This window comes from Struthio camelus, chromosome 5, assembly GCF_040807025.1.
Source record: "Struthio camelus isolate bStrCam1 chromosome 5, bStrCam1.hap1, whole genome shotgun sequence".
NCBI classification, from domain to species: domain Eukaryota; kingdom Metazoa; phylum Chordata; class Aves; order Struthioniformes; family Struthionidae; genus Struthio; species Struthio camelus.
The window spans coordinates 19680766-19706488 of NC_090946.1; the positions used below are offsets into that span (position 1 = coordinate 19680766).

Below are 25723 nucleotides of genomic sequence, written 5' to 3' on the forward strand. Positions count from 1 at the left end.
CCACGGTGACGGGGGACACCATGCCGGCGGCGGTCGCTCGGTCCGTCCGTTTGTTTATTTGTTTGTCAGTCTGTCAGCACCGCCCGCCTCCCCAGCCGGCCGCCCGCCCTCCCTCCGCTCCCGCCGGCCCGGTCGGTTTTTACAACGCGGTGACGTCACTGGAGGAGGGGCGGGGGGGCGGTGCGAATGCGCGCCGGGGAGAGGGCGGGGCGGGGCTGGCCCCGCCCCCCGGGGGCAGGAGGGGCGGCACGGGGGCAAGTGGCGGTTGGGGCAAGTGGCGGTTGGGGCAAATGGCGGCGGGGCGGGGCGGGGCCGTCGTTGTCGTCGGCGGGCAGAGACTTGGCCGCTGCTTGACTGCTGTTCCCACAGGCTCGACCCGGTACCCCTGCCCCGGCGGGCTGTCCTCGCCCCGTCCTGGCTCCCTCCTCTCCTCGCCTCTCCCCTGAGGCGCTCGGGGCTCCCCGAGCGTGCCGCCGTGCGGCCGGGCTCGGCCCCCAACCCGCCGGCCTCGAGCCCCGCTCGGCTGGGCCTTGGCCTGGAGCACGGCCGTGCTCCTCTCCCGCCACCCTCCGGCTCGGGCGGGAGGTGCCCCCCGAGCCTCCCCGGCCTGCCCGGCTCGCTTGCGGCGCGGCCGCGTCCCGTTAAGTCCGTCACCCCCTTCCTTAACCCATCCGCGAGGAAATGCTGGCTGGCGGCGGCTGCACAGTGCTGTAGCCATGTGCCCCCCGGGCCCCTCGAGCGTTTCCTATCACCCAGCACCAGCAGCGCGTGGTTGGCAACGGCGGTTTTCAGAGGGCGGCGAGGCATAAGGTAAGAGGCAGAGAAGAGGCTCGGGCAGGTGCGCGAGGCGCGCGACCGCCCGGGTCGACCCTGAGGTAAGGGTGGTGCGGTGGCGCCCGCTCCGCCGCTCTCTCCTCGCAGCCCGGCGTTGGCCTGAGCTGCGTCCCGACCGCAAGCTGTTCAGTTTATCGTCTTTCCCTTCGCCGCGCCTGATTGCTCGTCCTTTGCCCCCTGCGCGCAGAGCCGTCGGAGTCGGCGACAGCGGCGCCCGGTCCCGATGGTGGTGGTAGGCGCCGGGCCTTGCATAACAAAGTCCCACGACCGTGCCCCTTCTCAGGCACCCTTCCCTTTTCGCTCCCTCCTGCGCCTGCCTTGGATTGTGCTGGCTGAGCCCACGTAGCCTCCCTCCCTCCGTGCCCCGCACCTCCAGCCCTGGCTTCTTCTCACTCCTTCTCCCACCCGTGACTCCTCCCTACACCTACTCTCGCGCCTCTGCCCTTTCTCCACCATCCCTTCGCCTATATCATTTACAGACCCCTCCGGTCCCCCTCTCTTTCTCCTCAACCTCACCACCCCTCTGCTCTGGTTTCCCCGCTCCAGGGTCTCCTCTCGTTTCACAGCCGCCCCCTGGATGCTTCCAGCCTTCTCTGTCTTAAGACGCGCAGGTGCTCTTAAAGACCATTTCGCCACTCGGCTGGCGATGAGGGCTGTTTTCCTGGGCTCTCCCTGCTGTCTGGCGGCTGCCAATGTCCCCGTGCGACCTAAGAGCAGGTCGCTGCCTGCCTTCTCCCTCCCAGCTCCTGTTCCCGTCCCCATCCCTGTCCTCGTGCCAAGCTCACCAAAAAGCTGCAAAAATATTAGTATTGGCACAAAGACGAGGCCAGGGACATAAAACTGGGGATATTGGAGAGTGGTACACAGCAGCTCAGACTTACTAGAGTGACCCTGGGACTACCTTCAATCTATTTTTACTTTTGAGATTAATATTTAAGGATGCAGGAAGCTGCTTTACACGTAATATCATCTTGCTTAAAAGTTTTGCTTCACAGCAAAACAAATAGGTACTTAAATAGAAGATGATTATGTGTTTTGCTATTTGTAGTCTAAGCAAAGGTCGTGTTCAGTATTTATCACATCAAGGGAACATTGTCTTCTATAAATTAAAAAAAAAATCTGTGCAAATCTTTTGCAATCTTTGTGCAATAGATAAGTATCATGTTTCTGAGGACAAAATGTATGCAAGCAGCAGTCCTGAGTTTACACAGAGGCAACCCAATTAATATCAGTAGAGACATGTAAATAGAGAGAGGGTAGCATTTGGCCCATCACCACCCCGATGTAACTGGGATGTACGCTGAAGCCTTTGTGTCATTTACCAGTGTGAGAAGGATTTCCACCAGAAAAAGAAACTGCATCTGCAAATCAGATGAGGGAGTCATTGGAGTGAAATCTGTGACAAGTAAACCTGAATGAAATAAAAGGAAACAGTTCTTCATATGGCAAAGACCCATGTGGTTATGGCTGGGTACTGTTCTTACAATTTCAGCTGAAATAGTTCATAGAGCAGTAACATTTTCATTAGGCACTAAGAGAAGGATACGCTTTCCTCCTTCAGGGAACTGAGTGAACTAGACAGTGGGAAGAAATTTCACAGCTTTTCACAACAAAGGCTTCGCCCTGTTGAAATCAAGGGGAATGGTCTCTAAGGGGAGCAGCGTAGGGTGACAGAGCTGGAGGTATTTAGATATTAAAAGATGCAGTTACTTTGATACCGTATGGGAAGTTGAGGAGGACTGAGGGACTCTCAGAACCTGGGTTCCCGTCAGTTTGCATTCAGTATTGTCTCTGCTGCTCCAAAGCTGGAGACAACGTATGCAGCTTTGAATTCGTTACTTTTTTTCTAATGCACTATGTATCTTCACTGGTTACTAGCTGAAGCTTAGGCTGATCTAGCAAATCAAGAACTTTTCTGTGTCATTTATGCAAGCATTCAAAATAAATTAACATTTGGGGACAGGTTTTAACACTGTGTTGTCAGCATGAAGAAACCTGCTAGAAGAGAAGGGGAAATCATGTGTGTGTCCTGACTTCCCCATCTCAAACAGGTACTGGGAAACTCTGTCTCATTAGATTCACTTAACAGAGGAAGTTTTGACCCTTTTTAATTTCCTGACAGCTACCTCTCGCAAATCTTTTAGTAATAAGGATTGAAAAGTCCTAACTCTGCAGATGTGGTATTTGTATGTAATGAAGAGCTGATCCCCATGATAAAGATTTTGCAACCTGAATACGAGGTGAAAATGTTTCTTGGCTTATCTAATAGTAGGTTCATTTCATGTCACTCACAGGATTATTCACAGGACTATGTCCATTTTTGCAGGGTCAGAATAAGTGCTACATCAAAGATAGGTAATTTTGCTTAAGTTAGGGACACCTTGGAGTATAATTTAACAATTTGGATATAATAGTAATATTTGCTCTAAATGAGAGCAGGCATAGAAGAGGTCCTGGCACAAACCCATTCCCACTGCAGAAACAGTACCTCAAGCAACAGATGAAGAAAGCAAAAGAAATATAGAGTAGAGTGGCACGATAGCATGATGAAATTTGTCTTAGTCTGTGCATACCATGCTTTTTTCTTCTTCTTCCTCTTTTTTTTTTTTTTCCCCACTGGTGTTGCTCCAGTGTCTAGATTCCTCCTGTTCCTTCCTTCCTGCTGTCTCCTCTCCTGATCAGTTCAGGCAAGAGAGATCTCATGTGGCTCATCACAGCATTTTATTCTGCCAAACAACAACTCCAGGGATTTTTTAAAAAATTTTAAATAGTTTTAATTTGGAGAGGGGATTTTTAACTCACTTGCAGTAGGCAAACAGAGAGCAGTAATAACATGAGCATAAATTTATGGTGGTTAGGTATCACAAAAGAGCATTAAGTGTCTCTGTGCATGTTGGTGCCTGAAAATGGTTCCGCTGGGCAATGTTTGTGGTCTGTGAGGGGGAAAGGAAAGCAAGGGGGCGGGGGCAGGAAAAGTCCTATCTTCAGCAAGGCTGCTACGCAGGCATGTTTTTCTGAAGGATCCCACATTGTCCATGCTACTGCACATAGCCTGGTGGCTCTGGGTGTGCGCGGTAGCTCTGCAGCTCATGCGAGCGTGTTGGCTCTTTATAAAAGTAGCAGCCATAAATTTCAGTAACAGTTTGGCCCTTTTTCTTCCCTTTTCTATATTTTTTTCCATCAGTCTATTCTCCTGCTGGGAAAAAGTCCTTCCATGCACTCCACCAGCCCCAGCCTGAAATCTGCAAGCAAAATCTCCACAGCTGGGCTTGACTTTGCTAAACGCGGTTCAAACACATCCAAAAAAGATAGTTTCTGCCATGAAGCTCTTCCATAAAGTGATTGTATTCGCAGTGCAAGGGTTTGTGGATATTGGCATGTGATCAAGTGCTGGAAATGTTTTACCTAAGACTCATCCGCATGAGAGGCTCCCAGGTTGGCTCCTTGCTGGCTGCTCCAAGCACGGTGCTGCCTGGACCTGGGACAGCGGAGCTCATGCCATGGGATTTGTCCTGCGTGGCTTTCTAGAGACTGCCTATTTTGTCCCATCCACCTCTGTTGAGGCCCGTTTCTGGTTTGCACACATCTCACTGTGCCAGTGCCTGATACTGTCTATCCAGGAATTTCTTTTCGCGTCAGGTTAATCTGATGTTTCCCCCTACATATGAAGAAATCCTGAGCTGTTTCCTTTTTATACAGATTTATTTCTTGAAGCCTAGGGAAATCCATAAATTGCCTTTGCTTCCCTCATGATGGCAATTCCCCTAATGATAATGGAAGTGAGCTCAAGAGCAGAGTACGAACCTGTGAAGCAAATAAACACTTAGTCCCTGGTAATGCAATGACTGTACCCAAGCAATTGCAGCATCAGTGCCTTGCTATCTTATTAGTTCATCGGCATATCCTATTTGCATATTCAGCATTAAGTTTGCTGTTACTCAATAGGGAATTATATTCTTACTTAGAACTATTGTTCTCCTTCCTCTTTCCTAAGCAGTTCTCATTTACTCAGCTGCACTCCTACCTCTTCTCGTTATCTGTTTCTGTGATCCTCATAGAAATAGAGTATTTCAATATAGACTTCAGAATTAACATTGCAGTGAAATAAAGGTGAGGCACTGCAAATCCTTGCCTCTTGAGAGCACTTTTTCGGGATTTTTACTGATCCAGAAAGACAACATGTTATCTATTTATAGACTTCATATTTGGAAGTTTTCTTCCCAGACATAAAATCAATTTGTTCTTTGGGCCTAATAAATGCTGGGGGAGGGGGTGCAGGTGGGGGAGTATTTGTATGTGTATATGGAAAAGGTAATATCTGTGGAGATGAGCATGTGTATAGCAAAGCAGGATCTAAAGTGCAGGTCTGTTGTAGGACTTGTGTATGATTGGGTTATATTTTCATAGCCATCAAAACTCACACATTAAAATATTGTCCAAAAGATTAATTAGAGAGGGAAAATATTCTAGGTTTTTTTAATTATTCTCTATTCTATAGCATGGTAGTTAATCATAACATCTGCATTTTCTTCAATTTATATCTCTCTACTGTCCTTTAAAGCTATTACGGACATGTAACAAGTTAAAAGGGATTGAGAAGGATTAAATATAAGCTCTTAATTAAAGCAAATAATCCAGAACAGCCTACCTCAAATAAAAATTCTGATTCAGTTATACCTTCTGCTCCTCACCCAGGTGCCCGATCTTCCAGGTTAAAACCCCCCCAAAATAAGCTCTAATTTACTTAGTGATTGATTCAGTTATCATATGTTTCTCTACACCTGATAGCTACTGTGTTACAACATGCACAAAGAAGAGGTGAAGATATGTCTTGGTAAACTTCGACAAACGATTTGCAGTGAAAAATATTACACAATTCAAATGGTTAGGTTGCAAAACTGAACATAGGTAGGACAAGTGCTTTAACGTATATTCTCACGGTAGCAATCTGCTTGAGCCTCTGGCAGGAAAAATGTGCCTGTGATGAGCGAGAAGCACGCAGAGAGGCTCCGAGCCCAACTCAAAACTACGTGCTGGAGATAGGCGGATGAGACCAAGCCTTTGGTGGCATTTCAGGTCTCGGTCACGAGCCCACGCCATCACACGGGGAAGGGTCAGCCAGGAGCTGCAAGAGGAGTGAGGCAATGGCCCAGGGAAAGGCCCTTTGCTGGCGGTTATGGTGGCAGTAACCTGGCGCCGTTCATTTGAGGGTTTCAAAAGTGGCTGGTGGCTTTGGATGAGCAGTCTAAGATACCTTAGATACCCGCTTTTCAGAGCATTTTCACAAATTCTGACTTGTTTTAAGGTATTTTCAGCTGGGCCACCATAAACTACAGTCTCCAAAATCACTAACCACCTCAAAGTCTTGACTGTGGCCAATAGGCATTTTCTGAATTACTTTAAAATCGGTTTGAGTCACTAATGAGTTCAGCTAAAGTTTTCTACAGCTATGTTTATTTAAATACAATCGCTGTTACATTTCCCAGGGAAATATACTACCAGCACCGCCAGCAAGCGCTGCATAGATTTTATATCAGCAAGACTACCATTGATTTTAGGAGCTATTTATTGCCCATGTGCCTGCCCATCAGCCACTTCCTAATGGAATTTTAACAATTCATTGGGGTCACTCGAAGGTCTTAAGGAAGCAAGGGAAATTTTTCATCTCTTTTAGAAACTAACTCTGTAAGATGGTGCCTTCATTCACAATTGTAAATCAGATGGGTGCACTTCTGCCTCCCTTTTCATTCAGTTAGTTCTGGTGAAACCTAAGTATTAATTATTGAGACATATTAAGTGTCTTTTTTTTCCAGCTTGTCCTGGCAATATATGCAAAGTTACCATCTCTAGATTATGTAATCCCTGAGCTGCTGATTGCTGGAGACTGGGAATATACAAAGCAAATACAACTGGACTGTAGGTCTGTTCTGGGACTCTGCCACAGTTGGCTGCTCTCAGACACAGGATCATGGGACAGATGAGCCCTTGGGCTGATGCACTATGTCTACCCTTACAATAAAAATACTGTTATTAGAACTAGTCAAAATCTTCCTCTCTTTCTGTTTTCTTTCCTATAGAAAATGGCCTTTTCCATTCAAGTGAAAAACTTGCACAAGAGGGACAGTTTTTTGGTTTGGGCACGCTATTTCCAATGGTTTAGCAGGAAACAACATGCAAAACCTTTTTCTTTGACAAAAACTGCATTTATTACTGATGTCATTCAGTTTTACTGCATGTGATCTCAGCTGCAGAAGTGTTCCATGGAAATGTGAGCAAAAATAAGAGGAATAGGAAGGGAATAATGACTGTAAAATATTTTTAGAGAAAATATTCATTTATCATAGAAACAGAAAAGGATAGTTTTTGATTTGGTGCTGGAGGAAGCCAAAGCAGAAGGCAGAAGTTAAATTTTTCCAGAAAACACTTTTTGCGGGGGAAAAACCATTATGCAGCGAAAGCAGCTTTTCTTAATTAAAAAGGCTTCTGATGATTGATAGAAATTCTTTAACTGTGAGGCAAGTAGCTCTTTCTCCCTCTCCCTCCTCTGCTGTAAGATCCAGAGCTACGAAAAGAGTTGGTGAGATTTGTGTATGTAACATAACGTGCTTTTCTCTACTTACAAATGTATAACACATACGAACCAAAAGCTACAAGTAGCACAGGTACTTGACGTGTACCTGTAATTTTAGCTGAGCCTTGAGTGCTAGGAGTGCTGTGGTTGTTGGACTTCTTTGCACATTACAGACTGCAGGATAATTCAGAGGATAACGAAGGGCTAAGGTGAACGAGCGCTTTGAAGAAGTGGCAGTGTCCATCACTCGCAAGCCTTCACCATCTGCAGCTGAGTCAAACCTGCTGGTTTTCCTGAGCCGCTCCAGCACGCTTCCCTCAATGCAGCTTTTCTTCTGTTTTATGGCAAGGACCAGAAGTGGCTGAAAGGAGGAACATGTTCACATGAGATTTCCTAGGTCCTTTCACGAGATCTGGATTAGGAAACGATGGTTGGAAGGTGTCTTCAAATCTGGCTTTTCTCTTTCTGGCAAAGTAAGCTTGACTACAGCAAAAGCCAACCAAGGCACGAGCCAGAAAGCACATCCCATCTTGGAATCAGGTTATTCATGTGTAATTAAGTGAAGGTGTACTGCCCAGAGGTAGTGGAGCCCACAGCTAGCTAAGCGCTTGGCTCGTTGGCACGAAAGCCGTTTCAGACAGAGCCCTGACGAACGCAGCCGGGGCCTGGGAGGGAGCTTAGCACGCAAGTTGACCTGCACTGCCGAATTTGCGGCTAACACCGGCGCTGGGCTTTTTGGAGTTTTACAATGGTGCCACAGTTCCCAGTCACTATGGCAACTGATTTTTGAAAAGGCACTAGTTAAAAAAGTGAATTGAAAGTGAAGCTTGGGCTTTGGTTTTTTTTTTTCCTTGCTCGCAGGTTCCCATGGGAACAGCCGGAGGCTCGTGGAGGCTGGCCTGGCCTCCTGAAAGCCTCGGTTTGGGTTCCCCCTCGCGAGTGAAGCACGGCTGAGTCAGCAGCCAGCTTCTCCAGTGATACAGGGAGAAGTTGCAAAGGCTGTAAGTCAGCAGGAAAGGCCCCCAAAATAACTCAAAAGGAACCAAAATGAGTGTCAGAGAAACAGTGTGGCCTGTCCCTCCCTCCATCACGCAGCCCAGCGGGGACTGTCGGAGGCGTCTGCAGCAGGAGAGCAGCACCGGGGTAATGTTGTTGCATGTGGCTCCAACAGGTTGGGCTGAGAGTGCTAGATGATGTCAGGAGAAATTTCGTTAATACAAATGACTTTGTTCTTTACTATATTGTCAAAGCTCAGATCTGCAAGCAAACACTGCTGTGTGGTTATGAAAGGAAGAGGATAATGATACGAGGGCGGGCTTTGCCCTTTCTACGTGCTCTGCATACCTGACTGCCCGACCTTGAGGGAGCTGATTCAGACCTAACAGAGAGAGCGCAGCAAAAAGGGGCTTTTCTTTCTGTGTGTGGGCAGTAAGAGGGTCTTTACTGAAAATGGCTTTGTCCTGCAGCTTGCTAGCTGCGTTCATACCCTGCTGGATAGCTCATGCTTGGCTCTAGTGAGCCAGCCACAAGCAAAAAAACTAGTACTTTCAGCCTCTCACCAGAAAAAACACACTTCCATGTCTACCAGACTCAAGTCAGGATGGTGGGGAAGCTGCTTTTCGTCCTTTGCCATGACCACATAGCCCAGGAGGCACAATTTAGAGTCTACCTGTTGGCAAAATTAAGGCAAAAAGTACTTCCAGCTTTTCCTTCTGAACTGCTTGGCGGTCATGGCACGTGCTAGCTCCTGAGCAGCGGCCCTCATTTTAATGGTCCATGTTTATGTGTCACTGCTTGACATTAGAGAGTCATGCTTGATACTTTTGACAATGACACTTATTACCTAGGAATCACAAAGCGCTTAGGATCTGTATTGACAGCCCTGGAGGCATAGCTAGAAATCTAAAAGCCCTTCCCAGGGGCACCGTGAAGGTAGGAACTTCCCTCACCCTCATTCCTGCTCCCTTCCTGACTTCATCGCCCCTCAGCTGTGCCAGTGTAACTACCGTGGTGCTCTGCTGAATGAAAAAGAAAAGACTGGGGGCTGGAGAAGTCCTGGAGGGGGGAAAGAGCAGCCGGAGGTGGAGGAAAGGAGGGAGGGAGGCACTGGAGGAAATCCTCATGTAACTAACTACCCCCACCCCCGGAGGAGCTCAGGAAGACCGATGTAGGCCGTACCCTACCTGCAGCTCTTACTGACACCTAATTTGTAGGTGCCTGGATCCAGGAGGTGATTCAGAGTACTTTATTTCCATATACAAGCGCTAGAAGGAAGTGAAGACTCTTCTAGGGAAGATCCAGAATGTTAGCTAATTATAAAGAGACAGAAAGAAGCGTTTCCTTCTTTCTCTGAAATTTAGGCACCTGAACTGTTGTATCTAGTCAGTCATCCCTTCCTGAAACAATAAAATCCACGTTTAGGAGAACCAAACGCAGGAAGGGAAATGTTATAGCCCCACGCAGTACTGATCTAGTAAAATCTTGAACAAAAGTATGAACAAGCTTACAGGCTTGCTTTTTCCATCCAAATTAGTGCTGAGTATGTCAGCATGGGTCCACGCTGGCATACTTGGACCTTTCAAGCCACAGGACATTTCACCAGTCCGTTCCCACTTGTTGTGCCTGCATATTGTCTGTGGAGGCCCAGGCTCTGCAAAGAGCCTGCAAGAAAGCCAAGGGTGGCAGTGAGCGAGCGAAGGTGCCTGCACCATGAGACCCCTGCTTGTGCCCAGAGTCGTGGTGCCAACCCTGCTCCAGAAGATGGCGGTGATTCTCAGGCCAAATTTTGGAAGTTGCCCCTCGTCCAAGGCCTATGCACCGTTTCCAGGGCAGGCGGAGCCTGTGAATGACGCAGGCAGGGACTGCCATGGAGGACGAAGGTGCTGCTGGGATGGAACAGGCTCCCAGGAACCAGGGATTTTCTCAGCCTCAGGTGCCCCACAGGAACCCTTAGAGCAAAGCCATGAGCAGGCAGCTCCCAGCTCAGGTAAGGAAGCCTTTGAAGGCTCCTTCCGCTTGCATTTATTTTTAGTTTGTTTTGCTTTCTCTCCCCTAGGGTTTTCTCTTTTCCTGGACGTGCTGTCAGGCCCTGGGCACTTAGCCAGGAGTGCAGTTGAACATTGCTGGTCATTCTCTGGCCTGGGAATTTGTGCTTCCAGCCACTGTTCCTCCAGTCTTTTCTGCCGCCCTCCTTTGCTCATCAGCCAGAATGTCATGGTGGCAGCTTTCAGCAAACAGAAGCAGATGCATGTGCCCATGCATTCCTCTGCAGTACCTACCATTGCTCCTTCTGTTCAGAAGCATATTTGGAGAAGGGAAGGGAGGCAGGACCCATGTCCTACCCTTCTCAGAAATTACCAGCTATGCATTGATCATCAAATAATGTTTCAGGGAAGTCGGGCTGACCTAAGCTACTGCTTAGGATAGCTACCAGCATTGCCCTCTTCCCTGGAAGAGCACTTTTTTGTCTGGCAATGCCCTAGATGCTGCAGTACAGAAGCTCAGGAGACACTTCTTTCAGCCTCTCTGGCCATGTTTCACCTGCTCTTGTGGAAGGCATAGCCTTGAATTTGGGCCAGCATTTCTCAACCGTAAATATCTGCAATAGCCACCTGAAAGATAATGGTTTGCCCCCACCCCTTTAGTTTGTTCATATTTCAATAGCTACCAAACCTTTAGACTTCAAGCTACTTTCATTTCTGCGATTGCCACCTCTGCCCTGGGAAGACAACTGCTGTAGATAAAGGGCACTAATCTGATGGAAAAGAGAGGCTTTGGCCCGGCCCTAGAGCCAGTCCATTCCACACCTGCACCCTGGGCTGCTGGGCCTGTGTCACAGCAGCCAAGAGCAGAGAGCAAGGGCAAGAGGAAGGGGCTCCCTCAAGGTTTTAGGTTAAGCAGGGCTATTGCTGCCATGAGTCTTTGCCAGATCTGTCTCATGAAGTGGAGCACAACCTGGAGCTCCTCCAGTTTGCAGAGACCCAGTCTAATAAGACCACACAGCCAGGCAACCTGCCTCTTGGCAGGATGTTAGCCCCAGGCTGGCACAGTGAGCCTGCTAGGTTACCTCCCAACGCGTGTCGTATTTCTGAGGCATCAGATAGCTCAAGTTCAGGGGCTTTGTCTCAGGGACATGGGGATTTGGGGTAATACAGTCATTATTTTTTGTTCTTGCAAGTACGAAAATATTTCAAGGTCATTTGGGGCTTTCATCCATGGGACCTTCATCCATTATGCTCCTTCATAAGTATACCTTAAAAGTGTCCAGGTTCAGACATGGGCAAACATAGAGGAGCATTAGACATAAGATGAGAAGCTAAGGATAGTGCTTTGTTGAACAGGGTTTTCTTCCACGCAAATCTAGTAGCATGCATTGGGTTTTCTCCTCAGTAGTCCTCTGCCACTCTTTGCCTTTTGGTGTCTCACTAGCTGGCCCAGTACTGGTGAAATCAAGTTAGCCAAAATGGACAGCAGAATAGAAACAGAAGGTCACTCAGTAGGCGTAACTGATGCCTTTGGAACAACAATTTCAGAACGTGAAGACCGTAAAAATCTGGTTGTTAGTGGTTCTGCTCTTGAGGTGGCTTTTTCCTACTATCTTACCAGAAGATTGCTTTTAAACAAGCAATTTTCATTTTAGGGAAAAATAGAAGAGTTGTAACTTGCTCATTGGACCGTAGGCGATCTATTTCATCTCAGTTGCTGTTTTCCTTGTTCTGTGCCTCACCTTATGGAAGATTAAGATGGTTTAAATTAGAATTTTTATTTAGACCAGTGGAAATGTAATTGAAGACCAAGAATGATCTTACAGAGAAAGATGGTACCTAGGAATTCCTGTGCTCGTTATTATCCAGGTGTAGGAGGCAAGTTGTTTAAAAATCCCTACTATGGTGGTTGAGAGTTGGGCAGCATTTAGGAACTGAAGTCCAAGAAAATGATTCAGAAAGTGTGTTAGACTGCACTCCAAATTCACTCTTAGTGAACAAGTAAATAATGCGTCTTTGTGGATATCATCTTCTGTATTTCCGCTGGACACAGAACTAAGTTGGCTTTCTCCTAATCTTCCTTCCACAGGGCAAAATAAGGCTCAAATACAAGGTAATGAAGATCAGCATACCCTTTAGCAGAAATGTGAAGTGCTTCTCTTGCACAGTTATCACTATTTTCATTTCTGATGTTTCACAGTTTACAGAGGAAGCTCTGTTCATCACCAGAGTTCATTTAGTCTCTGAGACAGGGCCAGCAAGTGACCAAAGCATAAGGGATGATAAATCCAGCATAAATAATGGAATCTGGATTTAGATCAGCAGTAGGAGAATTACACGTTTGAGAAGCTTACAGAAAAGCTTTGGAACTTAACTTCATTGCTAAGGAAAGCTGCTGAAATTTTTTAATTTTTAAAACTTCTAGATAGCTAATGCTCATTTGTTTTCCTGAGGTGGAAAGAGTGAGAAGGTGACAGTTTGGTTTCACTATGAAGTAAACGTGCTGAGCTCAGCCTGGGTCTGTCTCTGGAAGTGCTGACCTCAGGGTATGCTGAAGTGCCTGCTTTTCATCGTATGATAACTCATGCCCGCTCATGGCACTGCTGCGAAAAACTACAGCTCTTCCAGCAGTGAAGACTAACTTTGTACTCATAAGGGAGCATGGTAGAAGGCTTTCCAGCAGCAACAGTGCACTAATACTAATGTTTTGGTTTGAGTAATTGATGGGAATATGGATTTACTTCAACCCGAGGTAGAATTTGTATGTTTTTGTTATGCTCAGTCATGAATGGCTGCTTTCATTCTGCACTGTATAAGCTGGGTAGCAGAAGTCCCTTCAGCAAAAGCCTCTCCTCGAAGGCATTGCAGTGCATCTTATAACTTTGAAAAGCAGAATAGCAAGAGGATTAGGAAACGTCAAGCCATGTGGAACATGTATGCGTAATCTCTTCCAAGGAGTTTTCTTATCAGGGAAATAGTTGGAGGATTTATTCCTTGTTGGCAGTGGCAGAGCCGGGAGCTGCTGCTGTGCAAACAGACAGCAGTGGGATTGACGCAGACACCCGAGACTCAGCCCTTCCTTTTGGATTAACGTGCTCCGACTCATAACATTATCAGCCATGGAAATCATTAGAGAATATTGCATTTGTACAGTGTAAGCATGATACCCTATTTAGCAGAAGGGAAGGATAGCTAGGGGGCTGGACACTAAACTCGCATTTATGCTGTCTGGATTTAAGTCTCAGCTCTGCCACAAATCTCATGTTTCTCTCCTACTGTCTGTCGCTTGAGTAAGGCACAGTGTAGCCTGGACTGTGGTTGGCATTTCTAGGCACTGTTGGTAATACATGTAATATGGATATTTGCTTTCCAGTGTCGTGCCTACGAGAGTTTGCACCTCTGCATCAGTGCCATTAGTTTGCTGAAGCTCTCTGAAATGAAAATACAAACACACTATAAAACACTATGAAACAGGTGCTCATATTTCATGTTCTTGACCTAGGCATATTAAAGCATTTACAGGGGGTCTGATCTCCAGCCTATTCATGTTAATGGAGGTCTCTGTGTTCTCTTCTGTAGGCTTCAGATCAAGCCCAGGGAAATTAATTACAGAAACTATTTACAGGAAAAAAAAAAGAAAAGAAAAGCATGGTACCAGAGGACGCAAAAAAGAATAGCGGTAACAATGTCTGATCACTCAGAACTGCTCAAAGGTTTTTTTAGTTAAATGATCAAAGGTGTTGATATAATTAAGTATGAATATGATGACAGAAAAGTGTTCCTTTATCTAAAAAGTGATTAGATTAGATTAGATTAGACCACTATACACTGACTTTTGAATAACTGCATGTAATTGGGTTTACAGCAATAAACTGACCAAGCAAACGTTCCAACCTGTTGCTGAGAATATGGCTGTAGGCAAAGAAGATCTGAATCGCAGGAACAGCCTTGCTAAAGTACAGGCTGCAGGCGGTAATTTAATTGCTCTGGTCTAAGGCTGTGCCTTCACCGGACAACATATTTGGCAGCAAAATCAGTTAATGATATTCTTCCTCCCCATCCCTGGGGGATGCTGCGTTTCGCCCGTCGCTCCTGCCTGCCCTCATCCCAGCACCGGCCTTGGCGCCACCAAGACTTCTGTGAGTCCGGCGGGGAAACCGAGCCCGCTTTAAAACCACACGCACGCAGAGACAAGCACGCTTATTTTGCTGGGTTATTTTTTAACCTCAGTCCACCCTGCTCTGGTTCAGCGTATGGCCTCTGGAGCCGTGGCAGTAACACAGGGCCAAGATAGCCCAAGGTGAGAGGAAACAGGACGGGACGGGGTTGGGGACAGGGATGGGTCTGGGGACGGGGACGGGGACGGGGACGGGGCTGGTCGAGCAGCCCTTGCATGCCAGCCAGCCAGCCAGCCAGCCAGCCAGCAGCATTGGCTTCCCCTTTGCCAAAGACTCCACAAGACTCCACGTGATCTAAAAACCACCAGAAACACCCATGGTTTTGGGTTGGTTTGTTTCTTTTTCATGTAGTCAAATGCTGTTTTTACAGTAACTGTTTGCTTAAAAAATTGTTTAACCTTGCAGGAAGTGATGGAGTGTGATTAGCCGTTCACTGAAATGCGGGAATCTGCACAGCAGTTCCCCTCGCAGTCCCATTCCTAGCCTGTCGTTACTCCAATTAAAAGCGGGTTTAAGATATTTAAATAATCACCCATTCAGCTACATGTATGAGAAAATGCATTCACTCAGTACAATAATGCAATTGTCCCTTTTCCTGTGAGATGGCAAAAGAGCCATTTTGAGAAACAGTAACTGAAAAGTGAAGACAGTCAGACAGCCTGGGCAGGGGAAAACATAAAATCGAATAGCAAACATGCACGAAAGAGCCCCTCTGCGTTCACAGACCTCAGGGCACGAAGCTAACAAAGCAGGCTGTGTGAGACGGGAAACCACACCACTTCACCAACAAAAGAAATATGTAGATTTGGGTTAACTCTTTTTCAAATTGGCAAAAAAAACCAGAGCATGAGTGGGCTGATCTTGTTAGGACTTTCACTCATGTAAATCAGGAGCAGCCAGGCTCTGACCACTCATTTCAGTGGTCAGGTATGCTAACGTAGAAATGATTTAAGTGAAAAAAGGGTCAGATCCAAAAGAATAGGCGCAAACCCTGGCAGTCAGTCCTTGTTCTTAGTAATAGCCCTAACATTTCTGTGGCACTGACCTAAAAAAACCACAAAGTCCTAATGACAAATTATTCACAGCACGGATGCTGCGACATTACTATAGACCCAAAGAGCAGCAGCAGAGGAGGTCTATGTTTAGCCTGAGAGAATGAAAAGGCATTTTTACAGTTGTTTATGTTTATTTGTTCTATAAATACTGAGACAGGATTCCTTTCTGGCCAGTCTGTGGATCTGATTAATTTGTTTTGCAGCTTCATTTTTGTGACTATAAATTCAGAGGTGACTGAGGATTGCAACACACAGCAACCACAGCTGCTAAAAATAAACCACCGTGACATAATATATACAGCAATGTTTAACCGCAGCGTTGCCCTATACCTCAGCTCTTTGAAGTCCCTGTACGTAGGCAGACTCGTGTTTGGAGGTATAAAAACCTGCTGTGGTCATGAATGATTGTGTCCAGAGCAACAGGGTGAGGGGGACGAGAAGAAAAGAATATGTCTAAGAGGAATCCTGAGCTGCTGAGCGGACACACGGCCAAACGCTGCCCCATCCCATAGGGATGGGAGGGGAAGCGTTTTCCCTCGGGAAACTTAGCATTCCAGCCTTTTCAGTGTTGCACAGCATTAATTTCAGCTCCAAACAGTTATTAAAACAGCAACCTCTAGAATCAAGACAACAAAGAAAGAAAAGGGTGTGATAGGAATCAGAATGATGTGATTTTGAGGTATTATTTTTTGCAAAGTCGCAAGCCTAGAAATAAATCCTGCCAAATAAAGTAAAAATATTTCCCGGGCTGCAATCTTTTTTTTTTTTCTTAAAGTTTTCAGGCCCTCAGGTATTAAACAGTTCAGAATAAGGGCTATTAACTCCCTGATGCAAGGTCTGCAGCGGGCGCCCCGAGCACAGGGCAGGGCATTACAGCCCTGGGCGCAGCTCAGCAAGCACCCCGGGGCCTTTGCAGCAGGGCTGGCAGAAGCAGAGCCAATGCTTTGCCCACTGCTGGCTGATCTCCTCTGGGTCACTGAGCTAAAGAAGAGTCAGGGAAGGGCTAGAAAGTGGGAGAAGAGTTGTCTCTTTTTTTATACATGTGTCATCAGAGCAGGGATTATGACTTTTTTCTACCTTTGCATTAAAATATTTAAGTATACTTCTTGCCTTAAAAGTCTATGGTTCCAGCCCCTATAAAATATACTGGCCTGACCCAATTAATGGGACCCACTGACTCATAAGCAAAATACTTTTTGGCATTGCAACGTGGAGCAGTTTTGTGACTTTAAAGGTCTGGGGGTCATTATCTCACATAACAATGCAGTTTATACCATTCTGCTTGGCACGTTTGGTTTCTCGGACCAGGAAATGAAGAGGACTGCAAAGGAAAAGCATAACGGGTTTGTGCGAGTAAAGTCAACATTTATAAGCTGCAAGAATGCCAATCACCAGTGTGGGGATTTGGCAGAGATCTCAACCATCAATGGTCTTCCTTTATTTTGTTCAAGTGGCTGCTGCTTGAAGCTACTTGTCCAAGTAACTTCATCACTAAAAGCATCAGCAGAGCAGTGGTAACCAGTGTTTCCTTCCTCTTTGACAGTCCCCGTCCTCCCCATCACAGAGGGAGAGGCAGAAGTTTCCTGGCTGACACCAAGGAAGCCGACAGGGTGATGTCGGCTGGCAGCCCAGCAGCGTGGCACAACAAGTATCACGAGGAGAGGCCAGCTCTGCAACTCAGCGGTGAGCAACGCAGCATCTGGTTTAGCCGCTACAGCATGGGTTTAGTTTTTTAGTTGCCTGTACTTAGGGTCTTAGAGTTCCCTCTGCGTCCTCCTATTTATTTGCTTATGGCACAAATTCAGCTATCATGCAATACTCTAGCTGACCAACTGAAGTCCTCTCCTCCTCCTCTCCTCCCCAGTACTGGCTCCAGCCCTGGTGATAATGCTCTGGTGATCCTGAAGGATTTCAGAGTAGCTGCTGGCAGGTGGATGGAGACTGCCCATGTACAGGGAAAATGTAGCCTAACCTCAACACGACATAACTGATGGTATCCCATTCCTCCTCGACGGACTACCATATTGCTTCCTGCATGCAGGGGAATATTTATGAGGAGTGTTCACAAGGTCACAACATGTGATGTGGTTGTGCTCAGGATTAGTTTAATGGGACTGCAATATAACCTGTGAGACAGCTTCTCAGCTGGTAAATCATGTTTAAACAGAGAAAAACAAATACACTGTCTTACTGCTCCAGTCCTTTTACATCTAGTTGCTTAGTATTGTTCCTAGCTTGTGTCCACTTTGCAGTGCTTCAGCAAAATTGCCAGGCAAACTGGCCAAAAATCAATTTAATAGAGATTAAAAAAAAGGATGAGATATAACAGTCATTGATGGGATAGACAGACATATCAATCTGGCAGCTTGTCAAACTCGTCAGAGCAATCAACTGTGCTCATTAAAGGTCAGAGTTGTGCATTCGCCCCGGCATTATCAGCAAAGGCTTGAATGAGGCCCAGATTGGTCAAAAGAGATTTTCCTCACAAAATTTCAGGTAAATAGATGAGTAAGAAGAGCTGTCAAGACCAGTTCCATACCACAGTTTTTGCTCCAGAAACTGATTTCTGTGTCACAAACCCAGGTGGTAAACTTTTCCTTTTGTTCCAAATAAGGGTGAATCTTTGCCCTAACAGTAAATATATTTAAAGGTAGTTTTCAAGCAGAGGCCCCCAAATCGTACAGATGTAGAGTTAAATGCCAGTAAAACTAATGCTAGGTTTTGATTTGATTGCATTCAGTTGTGCAGGAATGTAAATGTTTACATAGACATGTTTGCTGCAAACCTTTTTGCCTCTACACCAGAAAAGTGATGGGCCTTGGGGGTAATTCAAGAAGCAGCAAACTTTCTGTAAACACCTAAACTTTGAATGAAAGATGCTACCACCATTACTGCGATTTGTTTTGTTCAATATCACAGAAGCTGATGTATTATATGACAACTGCCAGGAGGTGACATAAAATTGAAGACAACTAGGGTGAGGTAGGGAAAACCTACTTCTTCTTTGGAGGTCAGCAACTCTGCAGGAAAGAGTAGCAGCGGTGCCCACTAGTGCTCCCAAGCAGTGCCTGTGAGGAGCACCGCCAACACTGGCCACTGGCACAGGAGGAGCCACTGGCCCTGCAAAGTTTCTCTCCTCTGCACTTCAAGAGGTTCCCTTTGCTCTAGGCCCAGAAAGCATAATGCAGAAGACCCTACAGCTTGCTCATTTGTGTGGGCTTTGGGAAACTTATGGGAAGGGAGTTTGCGCTGGGCAGACATCAGGGAGTTCCTCTCTTGTGCATCTGACAGAGGCCCCAGCAACGATAGGATTTAAGCCTGGTTTTATTCAGATATCTCCATGGCAATCAGTGAGGTCTTCCGCTGACAAACCGGTTACCCAGTATGGCCACGGGTGTGAAATAGGCACTTGGCTGAGAGCTGTGCCTCAGTAAGGACCTTGGGATTTGACCTTTAATTTTGAATGTGTGACTGTATATACAAGCCATCACATTTTGTCTGCAGCGTGCTTGTCACAAAAATCACTCACACAAAAAGGGCCTGGAGCAGGTATGTAGCAGGCAGAGGCCATTCTTGTAACACCGCAGCTTGGCAATTGCCCTGAGGACACGGGACTTACTGACCCTGCCACAACAGTGGAGAAGTGGGAGCTTTTCTCAGGGGGAAAGGAGGGTTGAAAAGACATCTCTGGGCAGGGACGGTCTGTCCTGCTAGGAGCTGGGGAGCTGGGGCTGCCCACTGTCACTCCACCACAGAGTCTTTGCCTGGGATCTCCACAGGTTGGGGCACTTGGAAAACCGTTCAAGGGACAAGTATTGCTGCTAATTAAGAAACAGATATTATTCCTTTTGGAGCGCAATGCTAGTGCTGCATGAGGTAAGAGTAGCTATTGGTGTTCTGACTAAGGCAAATAGATCTGCAGAGGTTTCTTAACAGTGAAAAGGCTATGTTAGGATTGGACACTGCATTGCTCTAGCATTGGATCCAAAGGGGTTCGATACCCTTCATTCCACGGCTCAAATGCAGCAGCATCTTCGGGAGGAGGTGGCAATTATCAAATGAATGCAGAGTAGCATTTACAATATATACAAGATCGTTACCTCAGCTATTATTTATTGGACAGTATTGATTTCCCCATCTCTAGCATGCTAGTACCCAGTAAAGAAAGAGTTAAAATCATAATTGCAGGTGCTTGCACCTTGTTGCTGGGTCAGCAGTTTGTCTGATAAAAGAGCCCTGACCTCCTCAGCTGTAGAGGAAAAGTCCAAAGGTATCTTCAGAAGTTATTGGGACTGTTTGCCAGAAAACAGAAGCGCAGGGATCCACACAAGGAGGCAGCCTGGGGCATACAGGTACAAAAAGGTGTTGCAACATGGCAGAGGCCTCCGACTGTGAAAAGGAGTGTAGATCTTGACTCATAACTTTGCAATGCCCCTCAACCATGCGGTTGAGTGGAAAGCCTCAGTACATTTAGCAAAGGCAGAGGAGAACATGAATTTGAAACCCCAACCACAGGATGCCTCCTTTGATTGCCATGAACCGAATCTTGCTCGATCTAAGATTTAGTGCCATAGCTGCAATGCTTCCTGCAATCCCTCTGATGCCAGAGAAAATGACTTGCCTATTATCTTTACTATTAAAGCCTGGATTTCCTGTACAGGGAAAGTCCTCATGCAAAAGCGCAGAACATGTTTTAAAGAGGGAGCAGAATGTGCTCAGATTGCGAAGCAGCTGATCTAAAGGCAGTGAGACCCTTAGGGAACCCTGGTCCACAATAGTCGACATTTGAGACAGGAAATGATTGTTTATTTAACTGACTGAACTGAAAACTGCCAGGGAATTTAAACAAGGGAAATGGAATTACTAAGGGCAGCATTTGGCTAAGTAAGACACGAAGGCTAAACCTCCTGTGATCGTGGGAAATAGTATGAGATATTTAACATCTGTAAGTGGTGGTGGCCTCTGCTTTGTAATTCATCTAAAAGACAGATCAGGTGGGCAGGGGATCACCAGGGGATGGTCCCTGCTTCTCATCAGCGCGGCTTCTTGCAGTGTTTAGCACTTCTCCATAGCTTCCCTTCCAGCTCCACAGACCTGACTTGAAGTAGCTTGATTTCTGAGATTTCAATGCCACAATTTAAGTTTTTATGGCACTGGGCTATGCTGCTCCTAAATACACATGTTTTTTTAAAAATACTTCAGTAAAAATACTTTTGAATACATTTGCTAGTTACGAAAGACATTTCGATTAAGATGATGGCCTTTCATTCGGTGCTTTTCTTCACTCTTCCTAGCCACATGCAGTAAGCTCTGGGATCTGTCACCACCTGTGGCAGAGAATGACACCTGGGAGTTTGACTTTGCTGGAGGAACTGGCTGCAGAAACCAAGCTGAGAGGAGAAAGCCTCTGTGAGTCAGGCAACATCCATAACAGCCAAGGGAATAGAGAGAACGGCACAATGTAAAAACATTCATTTTTTATCAGTTGGTACCCAGAGAAAAAAAAAAAAATCCGTGGTGTCACTGTGTGGGATCCTGTTCATAGAGGTTAGGCGTTGAAATGGAGACATGTACGGCCTGATGTCCCCAGCCTGCCTTGCATGCTGTTGTAATTGTAACCATTGCAGTTCAGGCTTCAATATGGGTTGCGAAACCTAGGCAAAACTGGGATGGCTTGCCCATGCTGAGCAGGTACGCATCGTGCCACAGAGCAGTGACCTTATCCTCTTTCTCCAGCCCACGCAGGGGCAGAGTTTGACCAACACCCATCCAGCAGCGCTGCTGAAAGCCTTGGCCGTAGGGGATCTAATGTGTTGTTGCTATTAGGTTTGCTTCCAGCTGAACGGTTCCCAGTCTGCTTCACTGTGCAATTGTACAAATCCTTGTGCCAGCACAAACAAGGGCCCATGAAAAGCTGGGGCCGCAAGCAGAGCAGAGATTTCTTCTCTCAGCAGCTGCACTAGCTTGGGCCATCCTCAAATGATGGTAGGACTCCTGCTCCATGTACCACTTCAAGCAACTGCAGCAAGCATAAAACCCTGTGAGATAATTATTCAGATTCTCCTGAAATTCTGCATGGATCCAGGCCACATTTTGAAAATCCGGATCAGCTATCCCTTGCTACTGCAGTTTTTAAGGGAGTCAGTTTTTGTTTTTGAAGGGATACGCTAGGCCAAAAGACAAGGTCAGAGAGACTGAGAGATGGGGCCCGAAGTGGACAGGGTGGGGGAGGATGGATGTGGAGTGAAGGTATAACTTTGTCATTTTCTCAGTGGCAATGCCAGCTTCAAGAGTCCCCAGCTTCTGCCACAGTCATGGCCTCCCTATCATCCCTTCAGTCACTTTATCACCCCTGGTTTGTGCCAGGAGGCTGTGCAAAAGGAATCGAAGCAACAGCCCGTCAGCACAGAGGAAAGACCGTCCAGTGAAATGGCACAAGTGTGCTATCAGGACCCATCAGTCTATGTGTGAGCTGTTCCTGTTGGCTTCAGGCAGTGGCGTGTTCCTCCTTGTACCTCTCTTTGCTTAATTTCTGTGCACTGCATGCTCTCTAAATATTCACATGGCTTTATCGGGAGGAGAGTGCTTCACAGGAGAATGAGCATATGACACCAAATCATCCCATGCTGAGCGCCACCAAGTCATCACAACCTTGGACAATCAATCAACTGATTTTGTGTTATTTATGTTGCCCTAAAGGCTACATTTCAGGACTTGAAATGTGTGGATTAGAAAAGCTGACAACAACTCATTCTGTTCAGGCTGTTTAGTAATGCTGCACAGGCCTTGTTTGAAAAGCTTGCTTTCAAGGGAGGGAATATATCCAACTTGCAGACCAACTTCCTCCTCAATTACAGTGAACAAAAAGTCTTCAAAATATTTAGAATCTGATTTACGCTAACAAAGTCAAAGAAATAGGAGTTAAAACTCAAACTCCTGCTTGACACACTATTTGTAGTTCATCCAGTGGTAATGAGCTAGATTCTTGCCCGGTATAAATGGGCATAAATCCACTAAAGCCATGCAAGAATGTTGATTTATGCTTGCTACAAATCTGGCCTTTATTGCAGTATTTCACTGTAAGCTCCAATCCTCTTTGCACTGCTCATTTATTGGAACGGAATTAGATTTACCAAGGTATGCTCGAACAAAATGGATTGCTTTTCCTTTAAATATTTTGTACCAGGAAGAAAAAGGTGGTCTATTTCAACATAAAGCTGTTAATAAGATATTTTTGCTGAAGGAAACTCCGAAACAATAGTATCATTTGTTACAATGCCACAAGTTATTTATTTCTCAAGGTTACACCAAATGAGTATGAGATGCTCTACAAGTTACAAGCTCTTTCTAGGAAATCTGAGGTGATAAATCTGAAGAATGGAGGTTGAAACAAGTTTAACTTAAATGCAATTGCATAAAAGCTTAAATATATGCAGCTGAATTATTTGATGAAAGTCTATTGGAATTAATGTGCCTTCATGCTTGCTCGACTGAGACTATGTTCCTCTAGAAGACCTCACTTTCTTTATTGCTAAGTCCCTTCAGTGGGGCTCCGCTCCTTCACTGAGGCTCAGCATTGTGCAAGATGCCAGACTTTCCAGAAGAAAATCAAAAATTTAAGTTATTAGTTTTAAATGTAACACTCTCTATTTTAGACTATACTAACTGCATGATAAATATAGCTTATCCCTGTAAAGAGCCATGCTGAGAAAATTGCATGTGAGATTACACTACTGTAAAGTGCTCAGTATGGGGGCTACACTTAAAAGATGGAGCTCATGTAGGAGGTAGCAGCCTGTTTTCTAAATTCTGTTTCACATAGGGAACATCTTATACTGGTGTTTTCAGTCTGCACTAGGTTTTGATTAGTTTCCTGATGATGTCTGAAGCGCTGGCTTTGCACTGAATTGTTTACAGCCTGGCCACCAGCAAAGACTTCTCCATTAACATGAGAAAACAGCCATAGGGATTTGCCATCGAAACATTAAGGTTGGTACAAATAAGGTATGAATGGCAATGTATGAGTGTAAAATCACCCGAAAACAACAAGAAGGGATAAGGGAAGGGCATGTGCAGGCACACCAAGATCAGAAGGTCATTGAGATCGCAGCACGCTGTACACAGCTTCTCAAGACACCCAGATCTGGAAAACCAAGAGGTGTCTTAAGACAAAGCATCAGGGTCCTGAGGGCACTAATAGGTCTTAATGGCCCTGGCGAGCCTCACCTGGGACCCCCACCCATGCACTCTGCCCAGGGGCTCCATTTAAACGCAGGCGTGGGCACCTACTTTGTCTGTGAGCTGTGCTATTGAATGACTTTGTCTCCAGCCTGGTCTCCTGGATGGAGACAGGACCACGTTGGCGGTCGCTTGTCTCCAGCGCCATCTCCTGGATGGCACTCAGACCTACACTGGAGGTACCTTTGTCTCCAGCCCTGTCTCTTGGATGACTGCACCTCAGACCTGTGTTGCAGCCTTGTTTCAAGTCTCATCTCTCTTCCCGTTTCTGCTGCTCCTGGATGGACCTTGGACCTGACTCATTGCTTTGCCTTGTCTGGGACTGCTGACAGCCCCTGCTCTCAGTACCCCACTCTGCCTGGTGTGCTAAGGGACTGCGCCCTGTCAGTGAGGGCACTGCCTGTGCTGGGGTCATCCTGGCTTGTGCCCTGTGTGGAGCAGCCCCCATCCTGCTGCTCCCTGACACAAGGCACAGACTAACCCACAAGAGGATGGGGGTAAATCAGAAATGATTCACAGGGGTGGGCCATGGGGGAGAGGCAGAAGAGTGCCAGCACTATCAAATCCTAAAGAAAAAATGCAGGAGAGGTGATGGGAACTTGGCAGCTAGCATCCCTTGCCTTCCTTGTCTCCAGAGGGAGTCCTGGCGAGACTCCACGGCCATACTCCAGCCTTGTGCAGATGAAAGAATGAGTGAGTACTGTCTACAAGAGAAAGCATGAGTGAAATCTGTTTAAAATAAAATCATCTTCCTTACCTATGTGGCCTTGCACTGAACTTTGCCATGTTAGTTGAACATAAGCAAAGCAAAACCCCTGAGAGAGCGCTCCGATCTGATAGAGAGCGGCAGGGTTTTTTTTGTGCCCTGGATTCTGGAGTTTGTTCCCTGATAATGTGCAAGAGATTGGGTTTGTTAATCTTGGAGGGTGGGGGGGGACCCGGGTGGGGGGGACCCAGAGCGGGGATTTGTTAACCCAGGGAGGTGCTTGCACAAGGCTGGAGGAGGCTGGGATGAAGAGGTGCAAAAGGTGGAGGGGCAGAGTTTCAAGCAGCAGTTAACTTCAGGTTGCTTTCATTTGGCAGCTTAGTATGTTTGTATTTTCATGTGTAATATAGTAGAGATCTGTAAAAACAGCTGGGAGTTTAACTTTCAGAAATGCCAAGGCCCCACAAAATGAAGTAGATCTTCAAATAAGGCTCTCAGCACTGTTTGGGAAATAAATCCAAATATTTCGGTACGTGTTTGAAAAGAAGATGCTTTGGCTCCAGAGCGATATGAGAAAATGTACAATCCATTTGATCTGCTTCAGATGCCACAGCCATCTGCAACTGCATGTGGTGAACACACATTTCTCAGTTTTGCAGGCATCTATGATTATGAAGAGCTCTGCATACTTTTCAGTAAAAATAGATAAACCTTCAGTATGCTCTTTTTATTATTTGCTTTTTAGCTCAGCAGCTCTCTGTGAAAGGATCTGCTCGAAAGCTCTGCGGGGTTTGAGGCTGGCAGTACAGTAATGCCTTTCGGGGCAGAAGACGTCGCGTACAAAAGTGCCTGATGCGCGGCCAACGCGAACAACAGGTTGGCACCAAATAAGGGTCACAGATGCCTATTTGAACATGCTATTGTGCAACATCTCCGCCTGTTGTAGGCTCCAGCTGCTGCCATAATAAAGACACTAGCGCCATCTGCTTTCATCGGTGGCTCAACCCCGCTAAAAGCAGACGGCCCCGATAAAAGTCTTGTGAAAGGCCTCCTCTGCCTCCTGCCCACCTGGCACGCCAGTGGGCTCTGGGCCTTAATTTCTTGCTCACAGCTTTGTAACTTCTATTGTTGCTCTCAGGTCATATATCTTACTTATT

General features: G+C 46.3%; 1 protein-coding gene and 1 long non-coding RNA gene across 6 annotated transcripts in view; one reads left to right on the forward strand and one right to left on the reverse strand.

Moving 5' to 3' along the window:
- Window positions 1–148, reverse strand: part of TMEM86A (transmembrane protein 86A) — a 31760-nt gene extending 31612 nt beyond the window's left edge. Inside the window, exon 1 of the mRNA XM_068944878.1 lies at window positions 2–148. Coding sequence (XP_068800979.1) covers window positions 2–22 — 21 coding nt within the window. The 5' untranslated portion in view covers window positions 23–148. The remainder of the gene's footprint in view (window position 1) is intronic.
- Window positions 149–223: 75 nt separating this feature from the next.
- LOC104143764 (uncharacterized) overlaps window positions 224–25723 on the forward strand; it is a 30069-nt gene continuing 4569 nt past the window's right edge. The window contains exons 1-3 of one of the 5 annotated variants that reach the window (XR_011141337.1): window positions 224–810; window positions 17166–17305; window positions 20917–25442. This is a non-coding gene — a long non-coding RNA (uncharacterized lncRNA). Of the gene's footprint in view, window positions 811–9486; window positions 10392–17165; window positions 25443–25723 lie in introns of those variants that run through there. The other 4 variants (XR_011141334.1, XR_011141336.1, XR_011141333.1 and 1 more) reach the window with 4 other exon arrangements.